Source organism: Peromyscus californicus, unplaced genomic scaffold, assembly GCF_007827085.1.
Source record: "Peromyscus californicus insignis strain IS unplaced genomic scaffold, ASM782708v3 Scaffold_3__1_contigs__length_106647218, whole genome shotgun sequence".
Classification (NCBI taxonomy): domain Eukaryota; kingdom Metazoa; phylum Chordata; class Mammalia; order Rodentia; family Cricetidae; genus Peromyscus; species Peromyscus californicus.
In genome coordinates, this window is record NW_026294551.1 from 35,727,593 (window position 1) to 35,747,956 (window position 20,364).

Here is a 20,364-nt window from a genome sequence, read left to right on the forward strand (position 1 = left end):
CTTATTTGTTTTGTTTTAGCCAGGATTGTCATCTGAGCATGATCAAATACAAAAGGCTGGCACTAAAGGGTGGCAGAATTGGCCTGGAAGAAAAAAGGGTGGATTGGGCCCTCTCCTGCATTCAGCAGAGGCAAAGTTGAGAGGTCCTATGCTTGGCCTGACCCAACTCCAAGATCTATAGTTTAGACTGTGGGTTTTGTAGGGCACCCTGGGAGAGGATGCCTAGGTTGGGAGTCTGAGAGCTTCTCTAGGGTCCAGAAGGCACATACAGCCTGGGTAGGGTCACGTGGGAAGCTCTCCTGGGGTATAGTGGAATATGAAGGCAGAACAGAGAGTATCACAGCAACCAGGTCAAAAAACAGAGGTTCATGCCGCGTGGCTCATCTGGGCTATGACCTCACAGTGCTGAGTCTCAGATACCATCTACCAGCCCTGGTGACTTGGCCCCTCAAGAGTTAATTGCCTTTGTGGGGTGTTAATGGTGAGTGCCATTAATGGAGGAATGCCCAGAATCAGGTATGAGACTTGAGCGGGTGTGTGAGAGTACAGGAGAGCAGGTAAGCAGAGAATAAGGTTTAAACCACCAGTGTGGTCCCACTCACCGCTCATCATCCCCGGTTAACCAGTTTTCAGGGCTCCCTAGTGTGCTGAGTGTAGAGTCCTGTGAAGCCACTGTGAAGGATGCGTCAGAAAACTGGACCTTTTCAGGCACTTCCTTGTTTTGGATAAATTCTATCTTCGAGAAAGATACTCATTGTGAGCTGGGATGAGGGGCCACCAGCTCTGCTCAGGGTTTGGTTTGTGCTAGGTAGTAAGGGATGAGCAGTCATTTATGGGGCACAGGAGGTAGATTAAAATACGGCAGGTCTCTGTTAGACAGGTTTGGAGTGGAGTGTGGAGGCTTGGCTCAGGCTCTTGGTACCCCCCAGAGGGGTTTGGACTGTGCCCTGTAGTCTGGTAGGGAACTGGTACAGGTTTTGAAACATGAGAGAGATGTGCTCAAATTGTGTTTTAGAAATAGAGTTCTAGAATGAGCTGGAGAAAGAAGAGCTGAGTCAGCGAGTCAGGAAGCGGGCAGTCGCCCATGGTGAAAGGGCTGGGCTTGTGAGGGGCTGCTGCTGAGGACTGCCATGGATGATAGAGTTAGGCACCACTCGGGCTGGGGTGTAGCTCAGTGATAGAGTGCTTGCCAGGCATGTCTGTGGCCCTGGGTTTGATCCCAGCTTTATAAAAAAAAAAAATCCAGTCAATTAGCCAAACCATACAAAAAGCAAAAAACAAAACAAAACAAAACAAAACAAAACAAAACAAAAACCTAGAGTCAACTGATTAGGGGACCTGAACTATAAAAAGGAAGGGAAAGGAGTTGCCTGCTTGGTTAGTGGGGTCTTTAAGGAGATGGAATGGGACTGAGGCTTTAGTGACCGAGCTCCTGCCTAAAGGCTAAGGCTCTGGATTCAGTCCTCAGCACCTACCCGGTGGTTCACGATCATCTGTAACTCCAGTTCTAGGGGATCCAATATCTTCGGAGCTCCAGGCACCAGGCAGTCTCTGCACATAGAAACACCCAATACATATAAACAAATCTAAACAAACGACTTACAAGATGACTCTGTGGTTCGAGTCACCTCTGAAGGTTGTCCTGATACCCACCCAGGTGCCGTAGTAAGCATGTACAAGTATACATACACACATCCATGTATACATACACATTCACACCATACGAAAGTTATACTTTAAAGATGCAGTACCTGCAGGGAGTTGAACCCTCATGGGTAGGTAAGTGCTTGTGGTAGTTTGAAAGAAAATGGCGCCCAGAGAGAGTGGCACTATTAGAACATGTGGCCTTGTTGGAGGAAGTGTGTCACTGTGGGGGCGGTCTTTGAGGTCTCTTGCTCAAGCTTCCCTCAGTGTGACTTTCAGTTGACTTCCTGTTGCCTGCAAGATGTAGCACTCTCAGCTCCAGCATCAGGTCTGCTTGCACACAGCCATGCTCCCTGACGTGATGATAATGGACCGAACCTCTGAAACTGTAAGCGAGTCGCCCCATAAAATATTTTCTAAGAGCTGCCCTGGTCATGGTGGCTCTTCACAGCAAGAGAGACCTAACTAAGAGAGTGCTCTACCACTGATGCCGCCCATGATGTCCACTTTGGTAAGCTTAGTTTGATGTGTCTTCTTAGGAGTTTACTAGAAGTGCCCTTTAGAAAGGGGTCAAAGGTGCAGAAGCAGCATGCACAAGCTGAGTGTTTGTAGAGGAGCAGGCATTCGAGGGAGAAGGCCGGGAGAACATCATGGAGGAAGTGAAGCCTATGAATCTTTGTTTTCAAGATACAGGGTCTTGCCGGGCGGTGGTGGCGCACGCCTTTAATCCCAGCACTCGGGAGGCAGAGCCAGGCGGATCTCTGTGAGTTCGAGGCCAGCCTGGGCTACCAAGTGAGTTCCAGGAAAGGCACAAAGCTACACAGAGAAACCCTGTCTCGAAAAACCAAAAAAAAAAAAAAAAAAAAAAAAAAAAGATACAGGGTCTTGCTGCGTAGCTCAGGCTGTTCTTACACTAGCAGCCCTCCTGAGTGCTACGATTATAGGCATGCACCACCTTGCCCAACTCGGTCCTCCATACAGCTTAGAGAGAGGAGCTGAATGCCTCACCAAGGCTGAACAGTGTGAGCAGTAAATAATAAATAACGTATTAATGCTTGCACCTCGCCTCTTCCACCGAGGCCCATATTTTTGCTACTCAATCTTGATTGTGATTGATGATAATCGTGAAGCCTTGCCAGGAGCTTCTGTAGCTCTTCATTTTTCTTGAGTCAGCATTAAGCATATGATCCAGCAAGACCATTGGCAATCCATATTCTTGGCCTGCTCTCTCCCTTGACCCCCTCCTCTTGAGCTATAGTTCGGGGTTTGTTGGAGGGATGCGCCAAGCAGCATGCAAGGTGGTCACATGATATAAACTCTTGTGATAGTCTTGTTTGAGACAGGGTCTCACTGTAGCCCAGGGTGGCCTGTGTAGGTTAGGCTAGCCCTGAACTATGGCAGTCAGTCCTCTTGTCTCAGCCTGAGTGTTGACACTACAGGTATGAGCCATGCCTGGTTTTTTCTGGGGCTTTGTATATTAGATTTCTCATTGTCTTCCCTGTCTGTCCTCAACAGGAAAATTCCAAAAATCTGTATACTCAATTCCAGGATGCTTTTATAAACCTTGCAGGTCAGAAACTTTGCAGGGGAAACTTTGCTTCCCCTGATTATGAGTTCAAAGCCAAATTTGCATTTGAACTCTAGTAGTATTTTAGCAGTTTTAAGAGCATTCATTTCAAACTGGACTTGACCTCCTTAAAATACATGTACACATGTGGTGTGTATACACTCATACATATTTTAAGATTGTATGTGTGTGAGTAAGTGTGCATGTGTACGCACCAAGTAATGTACGCACCAAGTAAACCTTGAACACCAGAAGAGGTTTTTTTTGGAATCCCTGGAGCTGGAGTTAGAGGCAGTTGAGATCCTTCTTCCATGGGTTCTGGAAACATAGGTCCTCTGCAAAGAGCAACAGGGCTCTTACTGAGCCATTTGTCCGGCCTGTCTCAGTCACTGTTGTATTGCTGGGAAGAGACACCTTGACCAAGGCAACTCTTATAAAAGGAAGCATTTAATTAGGGGCTTGCTTACAGTTTCAGAGGTTAGTCCATTATCATCATGATGGGGAGCATGGTGGCATGCAGGCATGGTGATGGAGAAGTAGCTCAGAGTTCTACATCCTGATCCACAAGCAGAGAGTAGGACCCTGGGCGTGTCCTGGGCTTTTGGGACCTCAAGCAAGTCTACCTCCAGTGACACACTTCCTCCAACAAGGCCACACCTCCTAATCCTTCTCAAATAATGCCACTCCTTGGTGACTTAAGCATTCAAATATAAGCCCATGGCAGCCATTCTTTTTCAAACTACCACAAAGCCCTAATTTTGCTATTTTGGAAAAAAAAATAGATTTATTTTATGTGTATGAATGCTTTTGCCTGTGTGTATGTCTGTGCACCATATGTATGCCTGGTGTGTGCCAGAGGTTACAAGGCATCAAATCCTCTGGACCAGGAGTTAGAGATGGTGTGAGTCACTATGTGGTTGCTGGGAATTGAATGAACCCAGGTCCTCTGTAAGGGCACCAAGTATTCTTCATCTCTCAAGTGCAGTTCGTAAGGTTTTTGTTGTTGTTTTTAATATATTTAAAAGCTAGATTTCCTCCTCACATCACCCTTCTTCCCCCTCTTCCTTTCCTTTAGAATTCTCCCCTAGGCAGGCGCAAGCACTTGGGAGGCAGAGGCCAGCCTGGTCGACACAGTGAGTTCCAGGACAGCCAGAGCTACACAGAGAAACCCTGTCTCAGAAAAACAAAACAAAAGAAAGAACTCTTCCCCACTTCTCAGTTCCTCTTTTACTTTCATAGTCTGTATATATTTTCAAATTTAATTCTAGATTCCACATATGAGAGAAGTAACTTTTTTTTCCATAATTTTACTACCTGCTCCTAATTTTATAATGGATTTTAAATCCCCCCCCCCCCCCCCCGAGACAGGGTTTCTCTGTGTAGCTTTGCGCCTTTCCTGGAACTCACTTGGTAGCCCAGGCTGGCCTCGAACTCACAGAGATCCGCCTGGCTCTGCTTCCCGAGTGCTGGGATTAAAGGCGTGCACCACCACCGCCCGGTTGGATTTTAAATCTTAATGCATAATAAATACATTTTTGTTTTCTGTTTGTTTTGTTGTGTTTTTGTTTCTGTTTTTGAGACATGATCTTATTATGTAGACAAAGCTGTCCTGGAACTGCCTGCTCCTGCCCGAGTGCAGGGATTAAAGGCATGCACCACCATAATTGGCCCTGTATACACATTATGTAAGTTATCTGAAATCCACTGTGGAACTGGGATTTGAAAGGAAGCCATCAAATTTCAGCCAAGTGGCCCTAAGTGTCTTCAGAAACTTTGCATTATTTTCTGTTTTGCAGTTGTAGACGCAGCTTGTAATATTTTGATCTTCTTGATAACCAGCTGCGGCTACTTCTGCCCAACACCTAGTACGCCGTGTGAGTTGGAGGGTGCTCAAGGGAACTGTTTCTTTTTCCACACAGATGTGCTAGCAGATGTGAGCTTCCCCAGGTAAAGTACTGTGCTAAGAGCCATGACGTACATTGCTCTGCTAACGGATGTGGCAGGGGCACCATTCGGCAGCCACTTCTGAATGGACTTTCTAAGACCAGCATGTTATGTGACCTTGCTGAATTGAAAGCCTTAAGAAAATGAAGGTTGGTGGATAGAAGATGCTTCACTGTAGGACAAGGTTCTACTTAAACATTAAAACATGGAATTAGAGGGCTGAAGAGATGGCTCATTGGTTAAGGACACTTGGTCTCTTCAGAAGACCCAGGTTTGATTCCCAGCACCCACATGGTGACTCACAGCCAGCTATAACTCCTGCCCAAGGGCTCTTACACCCTCTTCTGGCCTCTGAGGGCACTGCACACACGTGTACCATAAAGACACATGCAGACAAAACACTCATGCTTTAAAAAAATTTTTTTTGAGACAGGGTTTCTTTGTGTAGCTCTGGCTGTCATAATGGAACTAACTGTAGACCAGATTGGCCTCAAACTCACAGAGATCGGCCTGCCTCTGCCTCCCAGGTGTATACCACCACTACCTGCAAAAAAAGAAATTTTTTTACGTTCCCTCTTCCCCCCACATTTTTTTAAAATCAAAATCAGGCTGGGAATGGCCATGCAAGCCTTTAATCCCAGCATTCAAATACAACAACAAAGTATTGAGTCGGGATTTTAAGGAGAAAAGGAGCAGGGGTGGTGCATGCCTTTAATCCCAGAGACAGAAGCAGGTGGATCTCTGAGTTCAAGGCCACCCTGGTCTGCAGTAGTTTCAGGACTACCAAGGCTAGACAGAGAAACCAAAGAGAGATAAGGAGTCCCAGAGATCATATAAGATTGTCATGAGACATACTTGCTCAAGTCAAGACTAGACCCTGTATTCAAGGTGGAGATGAGTACTGGCTTTGTTTCTGAAGGAGCATGGCTCCTTGCTGTCCAAGATGGGTTTTGTTACCTGTGGTCCAGGGCTATTAAGAGATATTTGTAAAATGATAACAGATTTTTTTCCTGTTGAGATTTTTGTTTGGTTGGTTTTTTTGTTTGTTTTGTTTCGGGTTTTGAGATTTGAGGCAAGGACTCATTGTGTAGCCCTGGCTGGCCTGAACTTGCGATATAGACCAACCTGACTCAAACTTGGAGCAACCTTCCTGGAGTGCTGGAATTGTAGGCCTGCAATCTTCCTGGAGTGCTGGAATTGTAGGCCTGCAATCTTCCTGGAGTGCTGGAATTGTAGGCCTGAGCCATCATCACATTCAACCCATGACTCTTTTTGTTGTTGTTTTTGAGACAGGGTCTCACTCTGTAGCCCTGGCTGGCCTGGAACTCTGTATAAAACCTCCTAACCACCATCAATCAGCCAGGGGCACAAGAACACTGGTACCTTTGGTCTTGAGAGTGGGAACAATAATTCCTGTGCCCTTTCCCCCTTGTTGGTAAGAATGATTGCAGCTAATCAGGGCAGTAGAGAACCCTGTGCCAGGTGCTGTTAGAATATTTCACCCTTTATCATTTGATTCATCTCCCCTGGGGTGAGGGCACTGTTATCTGTCTTCAGGCATTCTGCCCAGTGTTAATGCAACTGGTGAGAAGAATCCAGACCGAATCCAAGTTTACCTGGCCTCCAGGGCCTATGTTTTTTGCTATGTAGCCCAGGCTTTCCTCAAACTCATGGCATCTTCCTGCCTCAGTTTCCCAAATGCCAGCTTTACAGTACTGCCACTTGTACCAGAGTTGGCTGAAGTCTGAATGGACAGGTGAGGGCTTGGTGAAGGGAGAGGATGAAGTTGGGCCAGACTGTAGCAACAGTAGGGATCACACTTCCCTGTGAGTGTGGTGTGTTGGAGCCACAGAAGGGTTCACGTCTCATCCAAAGCGGCGTCATTTTATTTCCACGGACCACTAAGAATGAGAGAGAGCTGGGTCATCTCATTTAGTACTTAGTTAGAGAGGGGACACCAGGGTCTGCAAGTTGAGGAACTTGCCAGCAGCTGTCACCCAGCTAGGAAGGAACAGAACTCATTTGTGAGATTCTAGAGCCCACCTCTGGTCACCTTCTGCCTGCTCTACTGAAACAGCACAGGCACACGTTAGGGATAGCCCTGTCTTCCTGTGGCAGTTCTGCTACCGGCCAGCTTCCAAGGCTGTTGTGGGATGATGCTGCCTGGCTTCCAGGTCACCTCTCAGGTTCCTTACGGCATAACTAAAGAAAGAAGCATGCCACTCTTTCCTCCCAGTGACACCTGGGAGGTACAGTTCTGAATCTCAGTGGCTACTGTGACTCCCATGGGAATGGCCTGTCAGTCAGAAGGGCCCCTGACAGGCTCAGCGTGTGTTCCCTATGCCTTTGGCTCTGGAGATGGTATATCTGAGATCTTTGTTTTTAATCATAATATTTCACATTTTTCTTTCCATGGGGATCATCGTGAGCCAGCTGGTGGTGGTAGACAGTCTTTCTTTAATTTCCACTGTGGATTATTAGTTCACTTTAAGTGCTGTTTAAATTGTACACAAGCCCTGAGGCTTTTGATTATGTTAGAAATCAATTGGACTTTGCAAAAATGCTCAACAAGTTGGACTTTTATATCCATGCACACTGTGGCACCATTAACAGGGGCCAAAGTTCAGAAATTAAAATGTGCCAAGTCCTGTGGCCCCGCATGCGTGATTCATTTCTCTCCAGGGAAATCAATGCACTTCTTTATTGAATTAAATCAAGCAAAATTTTTTAAAAATCTCCTGTAAATGGTATGATGGCTATTCTTGGTTGTCAACTTGACTGCATTTGGAATTAACTAAAAACCTAAGTGCCTAGGTATACCTGTGAGGGATTTTTCCTTCCTTTCCTTTTCTTTCTTTTCCTTTATGGTTTTTCCAGACAGAATTTCTCTGTAACCTTGGATATTCTGGAACTCCCTCTCCTCTGTAGACCAGGCTGGCTGGGCTTGTACTCACAGTTCTATATCCACACGTGCTCGCGCACATACATACATGCACGCACGCATGCATACACAACACGCACACCCACCCACAGGTTTCCCCCATCATACACATGCTGGGATCAAAGGTGTGCACCACCACCACCTAGAGAGATTTTTTTTTTTCTTAATTCATTTGAGATAGGAAGACCCACTTTAATCAGCATCTTTTTTTTTTTTTTTTTGGTTTTTCGAGACAGGGTTTCTCTGTGTAGCTTTGCGCCTTTCCTGGAACTCACTTGGTAGTCCAGGCTGGCCTCGAACTCACAGAGATCCGCCTGGCTCTGCCTCCCGAGTGCTGGGATTAAAGGCGTTCGCCACCACCGCCCGGCTTAATCAGCATCTTTGAGTAGGGAGAGTCACCTTTAATCTGGGCCACACCTTCTGCTGGAAGCCCATGTAAGGACATGGAAAAAGGAAGCTTTTAGTCTTTGCCTGCTTGTTCTCACTGGCAAATCCACTGGTGCTAGAGACTCCTTCAGGATTCAGGCATATGCAGGAGACCAGCAGAGACATCCAGCCAATGAACAACTCCTGGGTTCTTAGGCTTTCTGCTGGTAGACAGCCATTAGACTAGCCGGACCACAGCCTGTACCACTATTTGGACCAATGTAATAAATTCCGTGTGTGTGTGTGTGTGTGTGTGTGTGTGTGTGTGTGTGTGTGTGTGTGTGTGTGTGTGTGAGAGAGAGAGAGAGAGAGAGAGAGAGAGAGAGAGAGAGAGAGAGAGAGAGAGAGAGAGAGGGAGAGAGGAGTGAGTTCTGTTCCTTTAGAACCCTGACTCCAAGTGGGAAGAACACTAGGTGATTAGGTGGTTTTTTTGTTTGGTTGGTTTCTTTGTTGTTGTTTTAGGGCCTGGTGTTCATCTCTGTTTTCCTACTTGGCCTGTGTTCCTTCTTACTAGATATAGAATGCCTCCTGCCACTGCTTCACCATTCATTCTTTATTCCAGGATTTTGTATTTTAAAGAGAGAGTGTGTGGGTGCTGGTGCCTGTGAGTGCAGGTGCGGCACCGGGGTCAGAGGCATTGGATCCTCCCAGGCTGGATTACAGGCTGCTGTGAGTTATCTGATGTGGGCGCTGGAAACTGACTCTACCAGAGCAGTACGTGCTCTTAACCGCCCAGCCATCATCTCTCCAGCCCTCTTGTTTCACTACCATTCTCCCCCTTCTTCCTTCTAGGTCTTTCTAGTTTGTCCTGGACCAATTGAACATGGTAACATTTCTAATACTTTCTGTCTGCCTTGCCCGATCCGCACCCCCCCCCCCACCCCGGAGAAAGTCCCTTCTTTAGGATACTTCTGAAATTACTAAAGAGCAATAATGCAGGACATGGTGGTGCACATCTTTAATTCCAGTGCTCTGGAGGCAGAGGCTTTTGGATCTCTGAGTTCAAGGCCAACCTGATTTACATGGCAAGTCCCAGAACAGCCAAGGTTACATAGTAAGACCCTGTCTCAATAACCCCCACCCAGAGGACAATGAGTCTGCCATAGACAAGGCAAATGTCCATGGCCCAGTCTTTCCAGGGTTTTCCAGCACCATGCAGCCTAGGCCAATGCATGGTAGCATTTTCTCTGAGTCATGGTGAGGTATATTTCATGGATCCATGTTTGTGACCTACTCAACACTTAATACATGCTGCAAATGCTTATTCTGTAGAAGGAGCTGTGAATGTGTTTTTGGATTCAGGGCATAACAAGGAACCTCTGCCTGTGTACTTTTTTTAGGCTTCCTACAGAGGAGAAGTGAGAAAAGAAATAATTCTACTCCAGGGAAATGCATAATTGAGAAGCTGTCTGCGCGCATAAGAAAACACTCTATGGCCTCTGTAAAGCTCTCAGCCCGCCAGGCCATTGTTTTCCTTTCTTTCCTTGGTGTTTGTGGAAGACCCGGGGGTTCATGCTGCTCACCCTGGCCCTGGGCAGCCACGGCTGTGGACTTGAACTTAGACAGCTGGGCATGGTGGTGCACACTTCTAGTGACAGTTCTAGGGAGGAACTGAGGCAAGAGGTTCCAGGCCTTCCTGGGCTGTGAGAAAAGCAAAAACATAACCCAGACCCAACAGAAAGAAGCCCTATGCTCCCACCCTGCTAATACACCAGAGGCACTCAGCGTGGACTGGGACCGGTACCGCCCCCACTTTCCTCTGCCTCTTCTGGAATTTTTATCCTTGCTAACATAACAGCAGAACAGGAATATTGGAAATATTGAGGCTAGGTCAGGAAACCCAGTGGAAGGGGCGGGGAAAGAGTAACCTAGCCCTGTCAGCCTTTAGTCCCCACAGGCTAGCTTGGGATCCCAGGCATCTGTGTATCTGTTGTGGCTAAGCCTGAGGCGCGGTCTAGGGTATCATTTACACCTCTGTCTACCGCCAGTATTTCTGTGTTACAGACGTGTAACCCAGTTCTTCGTCTTGAACCTGTGGGAGACTGAGCAGGGAAGACATGCCCTGGCCCCTGTGGGTCTGGATCTGAATCAGACAGGTCACACAAGGGATGTGTGTTGGGCATGGAGCCCACGTGGCTCAAGGACGCTGTGAGGAGAATTGTTCACACTGTCTTCATTGTAGTACTGGGCAGTGGTATTGTCCACTGAGAAAGGTGTAGCCCAGATGTGACAGCTGTGGTGGGGAGAATGAAAGGCAGGTGGGATGGATGGGAGCAGCCTCCTAATGAGAGACTTGGTTCTACTAGTTAGTGGATTTAGAGGAAAAAGAACACTATGATTTGCAGGTTTCCTCCTAAGTCCAGATGGATCCCAGACAGTCCAGAGAGGGAGAACTTATTTTATTTGTCTCCCTCCCCCATTTCTCTAAATAATTTAATCTTCAAAGCATGTTGCAGGTGTTAATTAACACTCCTGGCTCTCCTGGGAAGGTAGGCAAGGGGGAACGCCTCCCCCATTAGTGAAGTCCAGGGAATAGACAGATGCAGAGCCTCAGGTAAGCAAAGGTTTAGAGGCCTTCATTCAAGTCGATCCACTGGGAGCTCTGTTCCTCTTCCCCATTCTTAGTGTCCTATGTTCCCAGGACAGTGAGAAAGCTGAGGCTAGGTAGTGGAGTCTTCTACAGGAAGTAATGGGAGAACTGGGAAGCATTGTGCAATTCATGGTCATTACGATTTTTCAAATGTTATGCCTTTGATTTAATTCATTTACTTGCCTTTTAAAATACACATATAAATACATACACTGGGTATCTTGTCAGAGCAAGGTGTTGCAAAGGGAATCACTTCTCGCAGACAAACTAGCTACCACTCTTCGGGAGCATTACTAAATGGGAACTTGGTCTTTTGAGTCCCACACTTAATCCAGCAGAAGCTGTTGTGTGGTTTGCTCCCCTGTAGGTGGTGGCTTCCAGGGTTGGCATGCTCCTGGTGTCTGAAAATGGATGAGATACAAACAGGACTATTGGATTATTGGATGTTGTGAATAGCTGAAGCGCTCCCAAGTCCTGGGGTGAGGATTTCCAGGAGGTCCGCCCTGGGGGCTGCGAATAGCCCATCTTCAATCCTGGTCTGTGTCCAGGGATGGTGATGATGCCAGTTTGTTAGAACTCTTGTCAATACTGTGTTAGTACTGAATAATCTCCAACTACCTAACAAAGCCAGCGAGACTGGAGTGGGTGCAGTGTGAGGGAACAGAGAAGAGGATCTTTTATGTGGCCAGTGTCCGCTGCTCCCTCTGAGGGCGGCACTTGGGTTCATCTTGTAGAAAGCTTTGCTCCAGCTGCTGATGGTGTTTCCCTTTGCTGCCGCAGGCTCTGAGAAGCAGCTGTAGACCTCTACCAGAGAGTCCTTCCTCTGAAGACGTCACCAGTGTGTGGAGCCTGCCGCACACCCACCCCCTGCCAAACCACGGCCTTTACCTGTGTCTTTCGGTGTTTCCCGTGCGACCCATCCTGTGGGAGTGCCTCGTGGGCTGCCCCAGAGTTCGCCCCACGCTCAGCCGCACCAATGGTGAAGATGACAAGATCCAAGACTTTTCAGGCATACCTGCCCTCATGCCACCGGACCTACAGCTGCATTCACTGCAGGGCTCACTTGGCCAATCACGATGAACTCATTTCCAAGGTACTGGTTTCCCAGAAGGCCTTTCTTGCCTCCCAGTCAGGGGGCATTTCCTGTTCCTGGGGTCACAGACTTCTAAGCTCTCTCCCATACAGTCTGGAATATTTGCATGCTGTCTTTTATAAGGGGAGGGCTGACCCACAGGCTGTCCTTTCTTTGTTATTTTGTCTTTTTTTTTTTTTTTTTTTCTGGAGCTGAGGACCGAACCCAGGGCCTTGCGCTTGCTAGGCAAGCGCTCTACCACTGAGCTAAATCCCCAGCCGTGCTGTCCTTTCCATGGAGAATTAACTCTGAATTGCAGGGACAGAGTAGAGGATCAGTTTATTTTAGAACTTGATGTCAACCCTGTTGGTGGCTTGGGGGCCTGGCGACTCACACAGTTTTGGAGTCCATCGGGCCTCTGCGTGTTAGGCAAGAACTCTGCCACAGAGCCATCCTCCATCTCCACTGTAGCAGCTTCATTGGCTGAGATGGGGGAGCCTCTAGCAAGCCTCGGGGGAAGGTGCGAGGCTTTATGAAAACTTGTCCTTTGGAGAGGAACAAAAGTGGCCTGTTAAAGCTGAGCCACTGGCCTGTAGGGACCTTTATACACGAAGTCAATACAGGGTGACATTTGATCATACCTGAAGAACGAGTCCCTGTTTTCCCAGAGGTGCCTTGACAGCTGCTTCTGAAGTTGGGGCTGGGGGTTACTAATGAATAAACCCAGGTTCTCGATTGTGTAATACAGGAACTGAATACTTCGGGCAGCATTCTCAGGGGAGCCGTCTCCCTCCCGGTCCTGGATTCCCAGGGGAGGAGAAACAGGTTTTACTAGGCTAGATGACAAAGAAAAATCGTGGGAGAATTTCCCCCTTAATAGTATCTTTCCTGAGAAGCTAGCCTCCACACAACTAAGGGACAAACAAATACTTACACAGACCCAGACTAAGAATACATTTGCGATCCTGAACTGTTTATAAGAACTGGCGAAGGCACTCTTTCTTGCTTGCTTCTCCCTGGGTTTGGTAGTCTCAGCCCAACATGGGTGACAGCTCCAGCCAGCAGTTACAGAACATTCCTCTTCAGCTGGCTGGCCTGACTGGCACATGAAGGCTGCCCAAACATCCAAGTCTGCGGTCATAGATTCTGAAATGAGGCCCCAGAACAGAATCTGTTGTTGTGGGTCTATTCCAGGCTGCTTAGTAACTTACAAGCTCCATACCTCCAGCCCCCAGGGCCCTGGCTGAATGGTCACCCATTCTACTCTGTTCTGTATTCCTGAACTGTGTTATTTACACTTAAGACAGCCTTTAGCTATCTACTATATCATCTCGTTGCAGATTTCTTGAGTTTTAGGGTAAATCCTTGACTGGAAATTTGGATGTGGGAGGCCATGTCCATGGGAGAACTAGCCAGTCTCCTGGCATGGAATGTGAGCCAAAAACCTTGTATTTGAGTTGGCGCTGTCTCCTTTCCACAACCTTTTTCTGTAGTCATTTCCAAAATAAGTGTTTCTATCTAGAGAAGCATCTATGGCATCCTTTTAACACAAGGAAGAAGTGTTTGTGGTGTAAGAAGCCACGACTCCCATGCACTTGAGTGTCCTGTGTACTGCAACCTGACACTAAAAATGCTATTCCACCAACCCTGGGACTCTTTATGGTGAGTGGATGGTCATGTTGTACCAGTGGGGAAGCTATTTCTGTCTGCGGGTACTCAGTAGGATTTCTTGATGAGGAGGTCTTTATTGGAGCTGGGCCTGAAAAGATGGATGGAAGTTGGACATGCAGAGAGATGGTAATGGTTTTCGAGGTTACGTCTGCTGTATTGAGTCAAGTGTTCGGGGCCTTCGATGGCCTGCCACATCCTTGTTTTTTTTTAGTTAGCTGCAGGACACATGCAGCACTCCATGGATATGAGGGTGGGGGTCTCTCAAGCCTCTGCCGAGAACAGCCCCCCTTTACCCCCTCTCATGTACCCTTCTGCGTCCTTCTGTTGTGTCCCTAGATCAGAATTCGACCCATGGCAAAAACTCAGTGAATGATCAAATAAATGGACAGATAGGGCTTTGGGAGAAGATGAGGGGGGGGGGGGAGCTTCGTTGGCTTCATGTCCTCCTTCCTACCCACCCCTTCTAGGGCAGGAAGGCTCACAAGTCCAGGCCAAAGTCAGCACAGGCTTGATTTCATTGGCTCCAGCCAGTGCACAGATGGGGTGCATTAGGGCTGGATGATTCAAAGAGTTGGGTGAAATGCCTGGCTGGGGAAAGAGTGAGGAAACTGTGCTGGGACTGTACAAAAGACTCCTTTATTTCCCTCTGCAGCCGCCCCAGCATTAAATAATCTATACATTCTTAAGCACGTCTGCCTAATGGAAAGATCATTGCCTCGGCCCCCTCCTTGGAAAAATGAGCCTTTTCTTTTCATGACCCCCCTCCTCCATTTAAGAAAGTTCAAGGAGATAATGTGGCTCCTGTTCTCCCTCTCGACTTAATCTCCTGTACGGTTTTAGAGTCTGCCCAGTAGGAGTTGAGAGCTGGGCAGCAGATAGCAGGCGTGGGGGGTGGGGGGTGCAGTGGAGCAATTAAATGAGGCTTTGTGCTTGAAATGGGGTCTTTAGTCAGAGAGCTGGACCTTTGGGGGGGCATGAAAATAGAGTAGGTCTGCCTTTATTGTGGCTCAAGAGATGCAAAGGTCTAGATAATGGAGTGTGTGCCTAGGAAGAATGGGGAGGGACTTCAGGCGCCCTTCCTGTCGGCGTGGCTAAGCCGTCAGGGACATGCAGCATTGTAAAGTTTTTTTTTTTTTTTAAAGATTTATTTATTTATTATGTATACAGAACAATGTGCCAGATCTCATTACAGATGGTTGTGAGCCACCATGTGGTTGCTGGGAATTGAACTCGGGTCCTCTGGAAGAGCAGTCAGTGCTCTTAACCTCTGAGCCATCTCTCCAGCCCCAACAGCATTGTAAAGTTTAAACATCTAGAGCGCGTTGATTCTGGTGGTGGAAAGCTTTGTCCTTCCCAGATCACTTTCCATACACAGGAGGTAAGTCGCCAGCAACCAGCTCTCCAACCTCTGAGTCTCCTTTCTTACTCACAAAATGGGCAAAGGGATATTCGCCGTGTTAGTGGAGTCTGAAGTCTGTGAAGGCTGTTGTAACAATGGACCGTCCACAGAAGTGGCTCCTGAACAAACAAATTTACTTCTCACACTTCTGGAGGCCGGAAAACCCCAGATTTGGAAATTTGGCAAACTCAAGTGTCACAAGGTTTACTTTTCAGTTCACAGATGGCTTTCTTGTTGCTGTGTGGCCTTCCATAGTGGGAGGGGCAAAGGATCTTTCTCCGGCCTGTTTCTTCGTTCTCGTATTTTGTATATGTGTTTGGAGGAAGTCTTACTGAGCCGTTGCCCGACATGGTCTTTTAACTGCTGGGCTGAAGAAGTCTTGCTTTGGCCTCCCAGGTATACAGGGCATGAGCCACCATGCTTGGCTTGTTCTGGCCCCTTTATACTGACAATAATCTCACTCATGAGGCCTCCGCCCTCGTGGCCTAGTATCTAAAGGCCATATATCTCAACACATGTATTTCAGTACATTGGGGTGGGGAGTGGACATTCAGACCATAACAAGGGGCAGGTAACCAGCACTTAGTGCCTCCATGCCCTGACTCCAGAGCAAAGCCTACCTTACTGGGTTGCCACACAGCTCAGATGAGATCAGGGATGCATGGGTGGATTGTAAATGACAAAGATCTTTGCAGTATAAAGTTGCTTCATTTCTTCTCTTGGCCTTACCATCCAAAATGCAAAGCGGGGAGTAGGTTGGAGGGGTATTCTGCTTCATAGCCATGAGTTTTCCATTAAGACCTGGTGCATAGGCCTTGGATGGATGGAAGGGACAGTTGATAGCCTAATGTGTCTATAGGAAGTCACACAGCCCTTGGTCTGTGGGAGGGGAGAACTTTGAATTGATACTATCTAGGGAATGTGCTGAGGCGTCCTACAGTCTCCCCGTAGAGGGTGTTGTGGTCTGCATGCTGGGGTGTTTGTCTGCAGAGGTATTTTGAGTTGGCATGCGGAATTGCTCGCACTGTTGTTGTCACAATGTTGTCAGCCCTAGCATAAAAATACTTTGGTTCTCAAATAACAATGGTTTCCACCAGATCAGTGAGTCCGTCTGCCTTAACCTCCCAAGCTGTCGAGATCTACAGGCCCCTGCCACCAAGTCCAGCTTCACAAAGCTTTTGTGCAGAGGCCTTCCCTTGCTCTCTTCCTGCCAACAACCCTCAAATGAACAGTAGGGCGTTTGAGAACTTGGGACTTCATTCCAAGACTTGATCCTTATCGGAAGGGCATTGTGGGAGGCTGTTGGGTGGGTGTCCCGGGCAGGTGGACGGAAGAAGTATTTTGCTCACCACCCAACCTGCTTGTTACTATTTGGTCAGATCTGTGGGTCTGGTTATTTTCTGGAGACAGGTGCTCCAGGACTGCAGACTGTCTAGTCTTGGTGAGGAAACACTTCAGGGTGTGGCAGCGACCAGCCTTAGGTCACAGCGCTCTGAACCAGCGATCTCTGTCTCAGCCTGGGCCATGTTCTGTGCAACGAGCCCTGAGCTGACTGGTCTTCTGGCTCCCGACAATCCTGAGGCTGGGAACTCAGGAGGCAGGTTTTGTTCCTTGTGGGGTTCCTTGGGCAGGCTCTGGTGGCCTTTGGACACTCTGTTCCTGCTAGGAGATTAGAGGTAGTACTGCTTTGAGAAGAGCAGGGGGGCCATATGTGCAGAAGCTGTATTGATCTGGTGGGCGCTAAAGGGCTAAGCTGGCCGTAGTGTCCCACCTGTGCCTTTGAGGCCTAGGGTTCTACACCTGGGGTTCCCAGCAAGACTTCTTTACCTCTCACTCCAGTGCAGTGGCTTAAAGGTTGCGGACATGGTGGGGTGCTGATGTGGTGGTACAAAGATCTCTCTCATCCTGCTGACAGTCCTGTCAGGCAGAACTTTGTTTCTCCTAGTTTCTGCTGCCCACCATCTTGTGCTTGTGGTGGTTTGTGGTGGTGGTGGTTGTGGGGGAGCCGCACGCCCGCACACCTTTAATTCCAGCACTTGGAAAGCAGAGGCAGACGGATCTCTGAGTCCAAGGGCAGCCTGGTCTATGGAGCGAGTTCTAGGACAGCCAGGGCTACACAGAGAAACCCTGTCTCGAAACAAAAACAACAAATACTCCGAAGCAGTGGTCCTCAATCTTCCTAATGCTGTGACCCTTTGATACAGTTCCTCATGTTGTGGTGACCCCAACCATAAAATTATTTCATTGCTACTTCATAACTAATTTTGCCACTGTTATGAATCATAAATATCTATCTGATATCTGACCCCCATGAAAGGGTTGTTTGACCCCCCCCAAAGGGGTCACATCCCACAGGTTGAGAACTGCTTTTGTAAAGTATTAATTAGGTCCTGGGCTGAGGATGCAGCTCAGTTGGTAGAGGGCTTGCTAGCATATAGCAAGCCCTAAGTTGGATCCCCAGAACCACAGAAATATGGCAGTCGGTGCATGTAATTCCAGCATTGGGGGTTGGGGACAGAAGGGTCAGCAAGTTCAGAAGTCATCTTTGACTACATCGCAGGTTCAAACCAGCCTGAACTACGTGAAATCCTGTCTCAAAAGGGAAAAAAAATTACATGAATAATATAGGAGTAGACAAAATGCCTGCATTTCCTTTTCTTTAGGTAAACCCAGAAGCAAAGTAGACACTGGGGTGTGAGAGCAGTGCTCTTGCTTTCCCGTGAGACGCAGGAACTCACAAGGAACAGGTCCATATGTCAGGGCTCTCACTAACCAGCCCATGAGCTTCTCTGGCTTGCAAATTGTGTTAAACTCTCAATTTGAGGGTGTGTGTTTGCCTGAATGTATGTGCATCACGTGTGTCCGGTGCTCGAGGAAGGTGCTCGGAACTGGGCTCTGGTCCTTTGCAAGGCTAACCAATGCTCTTAACGGCTAAGAGGCTCTAGCCTCTTGGAATTTTTTTAATCCAATGGATGTATGCTCTATTTTTTTTTAATTGAAATAAAATTAGTATTTCTATTTTGACAATGGGGAGAAAACAGGATTGAAGCTTAATCTATAAATATCTATCATAGAAGTTTTTAGCATACTGGGGCTCTGGTTCTACCTGGTAATTAGAGGGCTCTTAGAATCAGGAGGTTGAACCATCACTGTGTAGCCTAGTTGGGAGTCTTGTGCCTTTGAGTCTTTTTCTTTCTCTTTTAAGTTCTCTCTCCCTTCCTCCCTTCCTCTCTCCCTCCCTCTCTTTCCCCCTCCCCCCCTCCCTCCCTTTCCCTCTCTGTGTGTGTGTCTGTCTATATATATATATATATAGAGAGAGAGAGAGAGAGAGAGAGAGACAGAGAGAGACAGAGAGAGAGACAGACAGACAGACAGACAGACAATCTGTGCATCTGTGCCTGTGATTTTGTGTGGGACCAGCAGTCAGTTTCCATTGTTGCCCCTCAGCTGCTGCCCACCTTGTCTCTTATTGCCCTTGACCTCAATAATCAGGCTTGGCTGGCTGACTGGCTGGCTGACCAACCGACCCGGGAACCCCAGGAATCTCCCTGTCTCTGTCTCCCAGTGCTGGAATTACAAGTGCGTACCACCACACCTGGCTTTTTTCCTCTCTCACACCCAGCTTTTTACATGTATTGTGAGATTCAAACTCAGGTCCCCATGCTTAGGCTATCTAGGTTCATATCTCCTTAGCAGCAACATTTGTGAGCTATACCCAAAGCTTATTCCAAAGTAGTTTTTTTTTTTTTTTTTTTTTTTTTTTTTTTTTTTTTTTTTGGTTTTTCGAGACAGGGTTTCTCTGTGTAGCTTTGCGCCTCTCCTGGAACTCACTTGGTAGCCCAGGCTGGCCTCGAACTCACAGAGATCCGCCTGGCTCTGCCTCCCGAGTGCTGGGATTAAAGGCGTGCGCCACCACCGCCCGGCTCCAAAGTAGTTTTAACCAGTTAGGCTTTGTAAAGGGAATTATATTTCCAACCTGAAATTATTTCCTTCATTTCAAGTGTTTGCTCTGCAAAAGCCCTGTCTCCTCCGAATGAAGTATTAGCTCATTCATACTTCTCCAGAGCTGTCTGCTGACCACCTAAGAAGGTGTGTGTGTGTGTGTGTGTGTGTGTGTGTGTGAGGTAAAAGTGAGCTGAGTAGGAAAATCTCTGAACCAAGTGACTTGGTTGGATTTCAGCACTTGGTAAGAAGCTGTTTGGAACCGTAAACATTGTACTTTATGGTGCGTTCAGGGTGAGATGAGCCCACGGAAGAGGCTGATCCTGTCATGACAGTGGGGACTGAGACAGTTATCACCAGTATGGTGACACCTGTGTCCCATTAGCCCGTGTGTTACTTGAGATGATTATGATGTCATGTTATCTCTAGCATAGTTCTTCAAGATGACAGATTTCCTATTAGTAAAATATTAGCACCACAAGGCAGGCTTTCACTAGGGAGTCCCAATCTAGGGTCTGTGGACTGACTAAAAGAATCCCTGAAGGGCTGGAGAGATGGCTCAGTGGTTAAGAGCACTGACTGCTCTTCCAGAGGACCCAGGTTCAATTCCCAGCAACCATATGGCAGCTTACAACTGTCTGTAACTCCAGTTCCAGGGGATCCAACACCCTCACACAGATCACACAGATATATATGCAGGCAAAACACCAATTCACATAAAGAATCTCTGAAATTACGTGTGTAATCATATACACGTGGGTATTTCTAAGGAAGATAACTTCCATCAGGTATTTGAAGTTGTGGATTGAACAAGAAACCGGCTAAACCCCTACCTGCATAGAGAGTGAGGTTCTGTGCATACTTGAAAGACGTGCCCATGGACCAGGTGTGGTGGCACTTGCCTGGCAATCCCAGCACTTAGGAAACCAAGGCAGGAGAATGCCACACACTGTACTTAGAAGCATGTGGAAATGGGCAGGAGGGGCAGCATGAACAAGGGCCGTGGAGCGAGCATGCAGGGAGAAGCCATTCTTCTGGGTTAGAAAGTGTGTGGAAACAAATTGAAGGAATAGGTTGAAGCCAGATTGTTGGACGTTCAGGCTTCATGCTGTTGGCAGTTTGATGTTCCTGAAGACTAGCTACGTCATGCTGTGGCCAGCTTTGGTGA

General features: G+C 47.6%; 1 protein-coding gene across 1 annotated transcript in view; it reads left to right on the forward strand.

The window, feature by feature from the left end:
• The window catches only part of Ypel2 (yippee like 2), a 60,123-nt gene that overhangs the window by 11,595 nt on the left and 28,164 nt on the right, over window positions 1-20,364 (forward strand). The window contains exon 2 of the mRNA XM_052756110.1: window positions 11,893-12,205. Coding sequence (XP_052612070.1) covers window positions 12,089-12,205 — 117 coding nt within the window. The 5' untranslated portion in view covers window positions 11,893-12,088. The remainder of the gene's footprint in view (window positions 1-11,892; window positions 12,206-20,364) is intronic.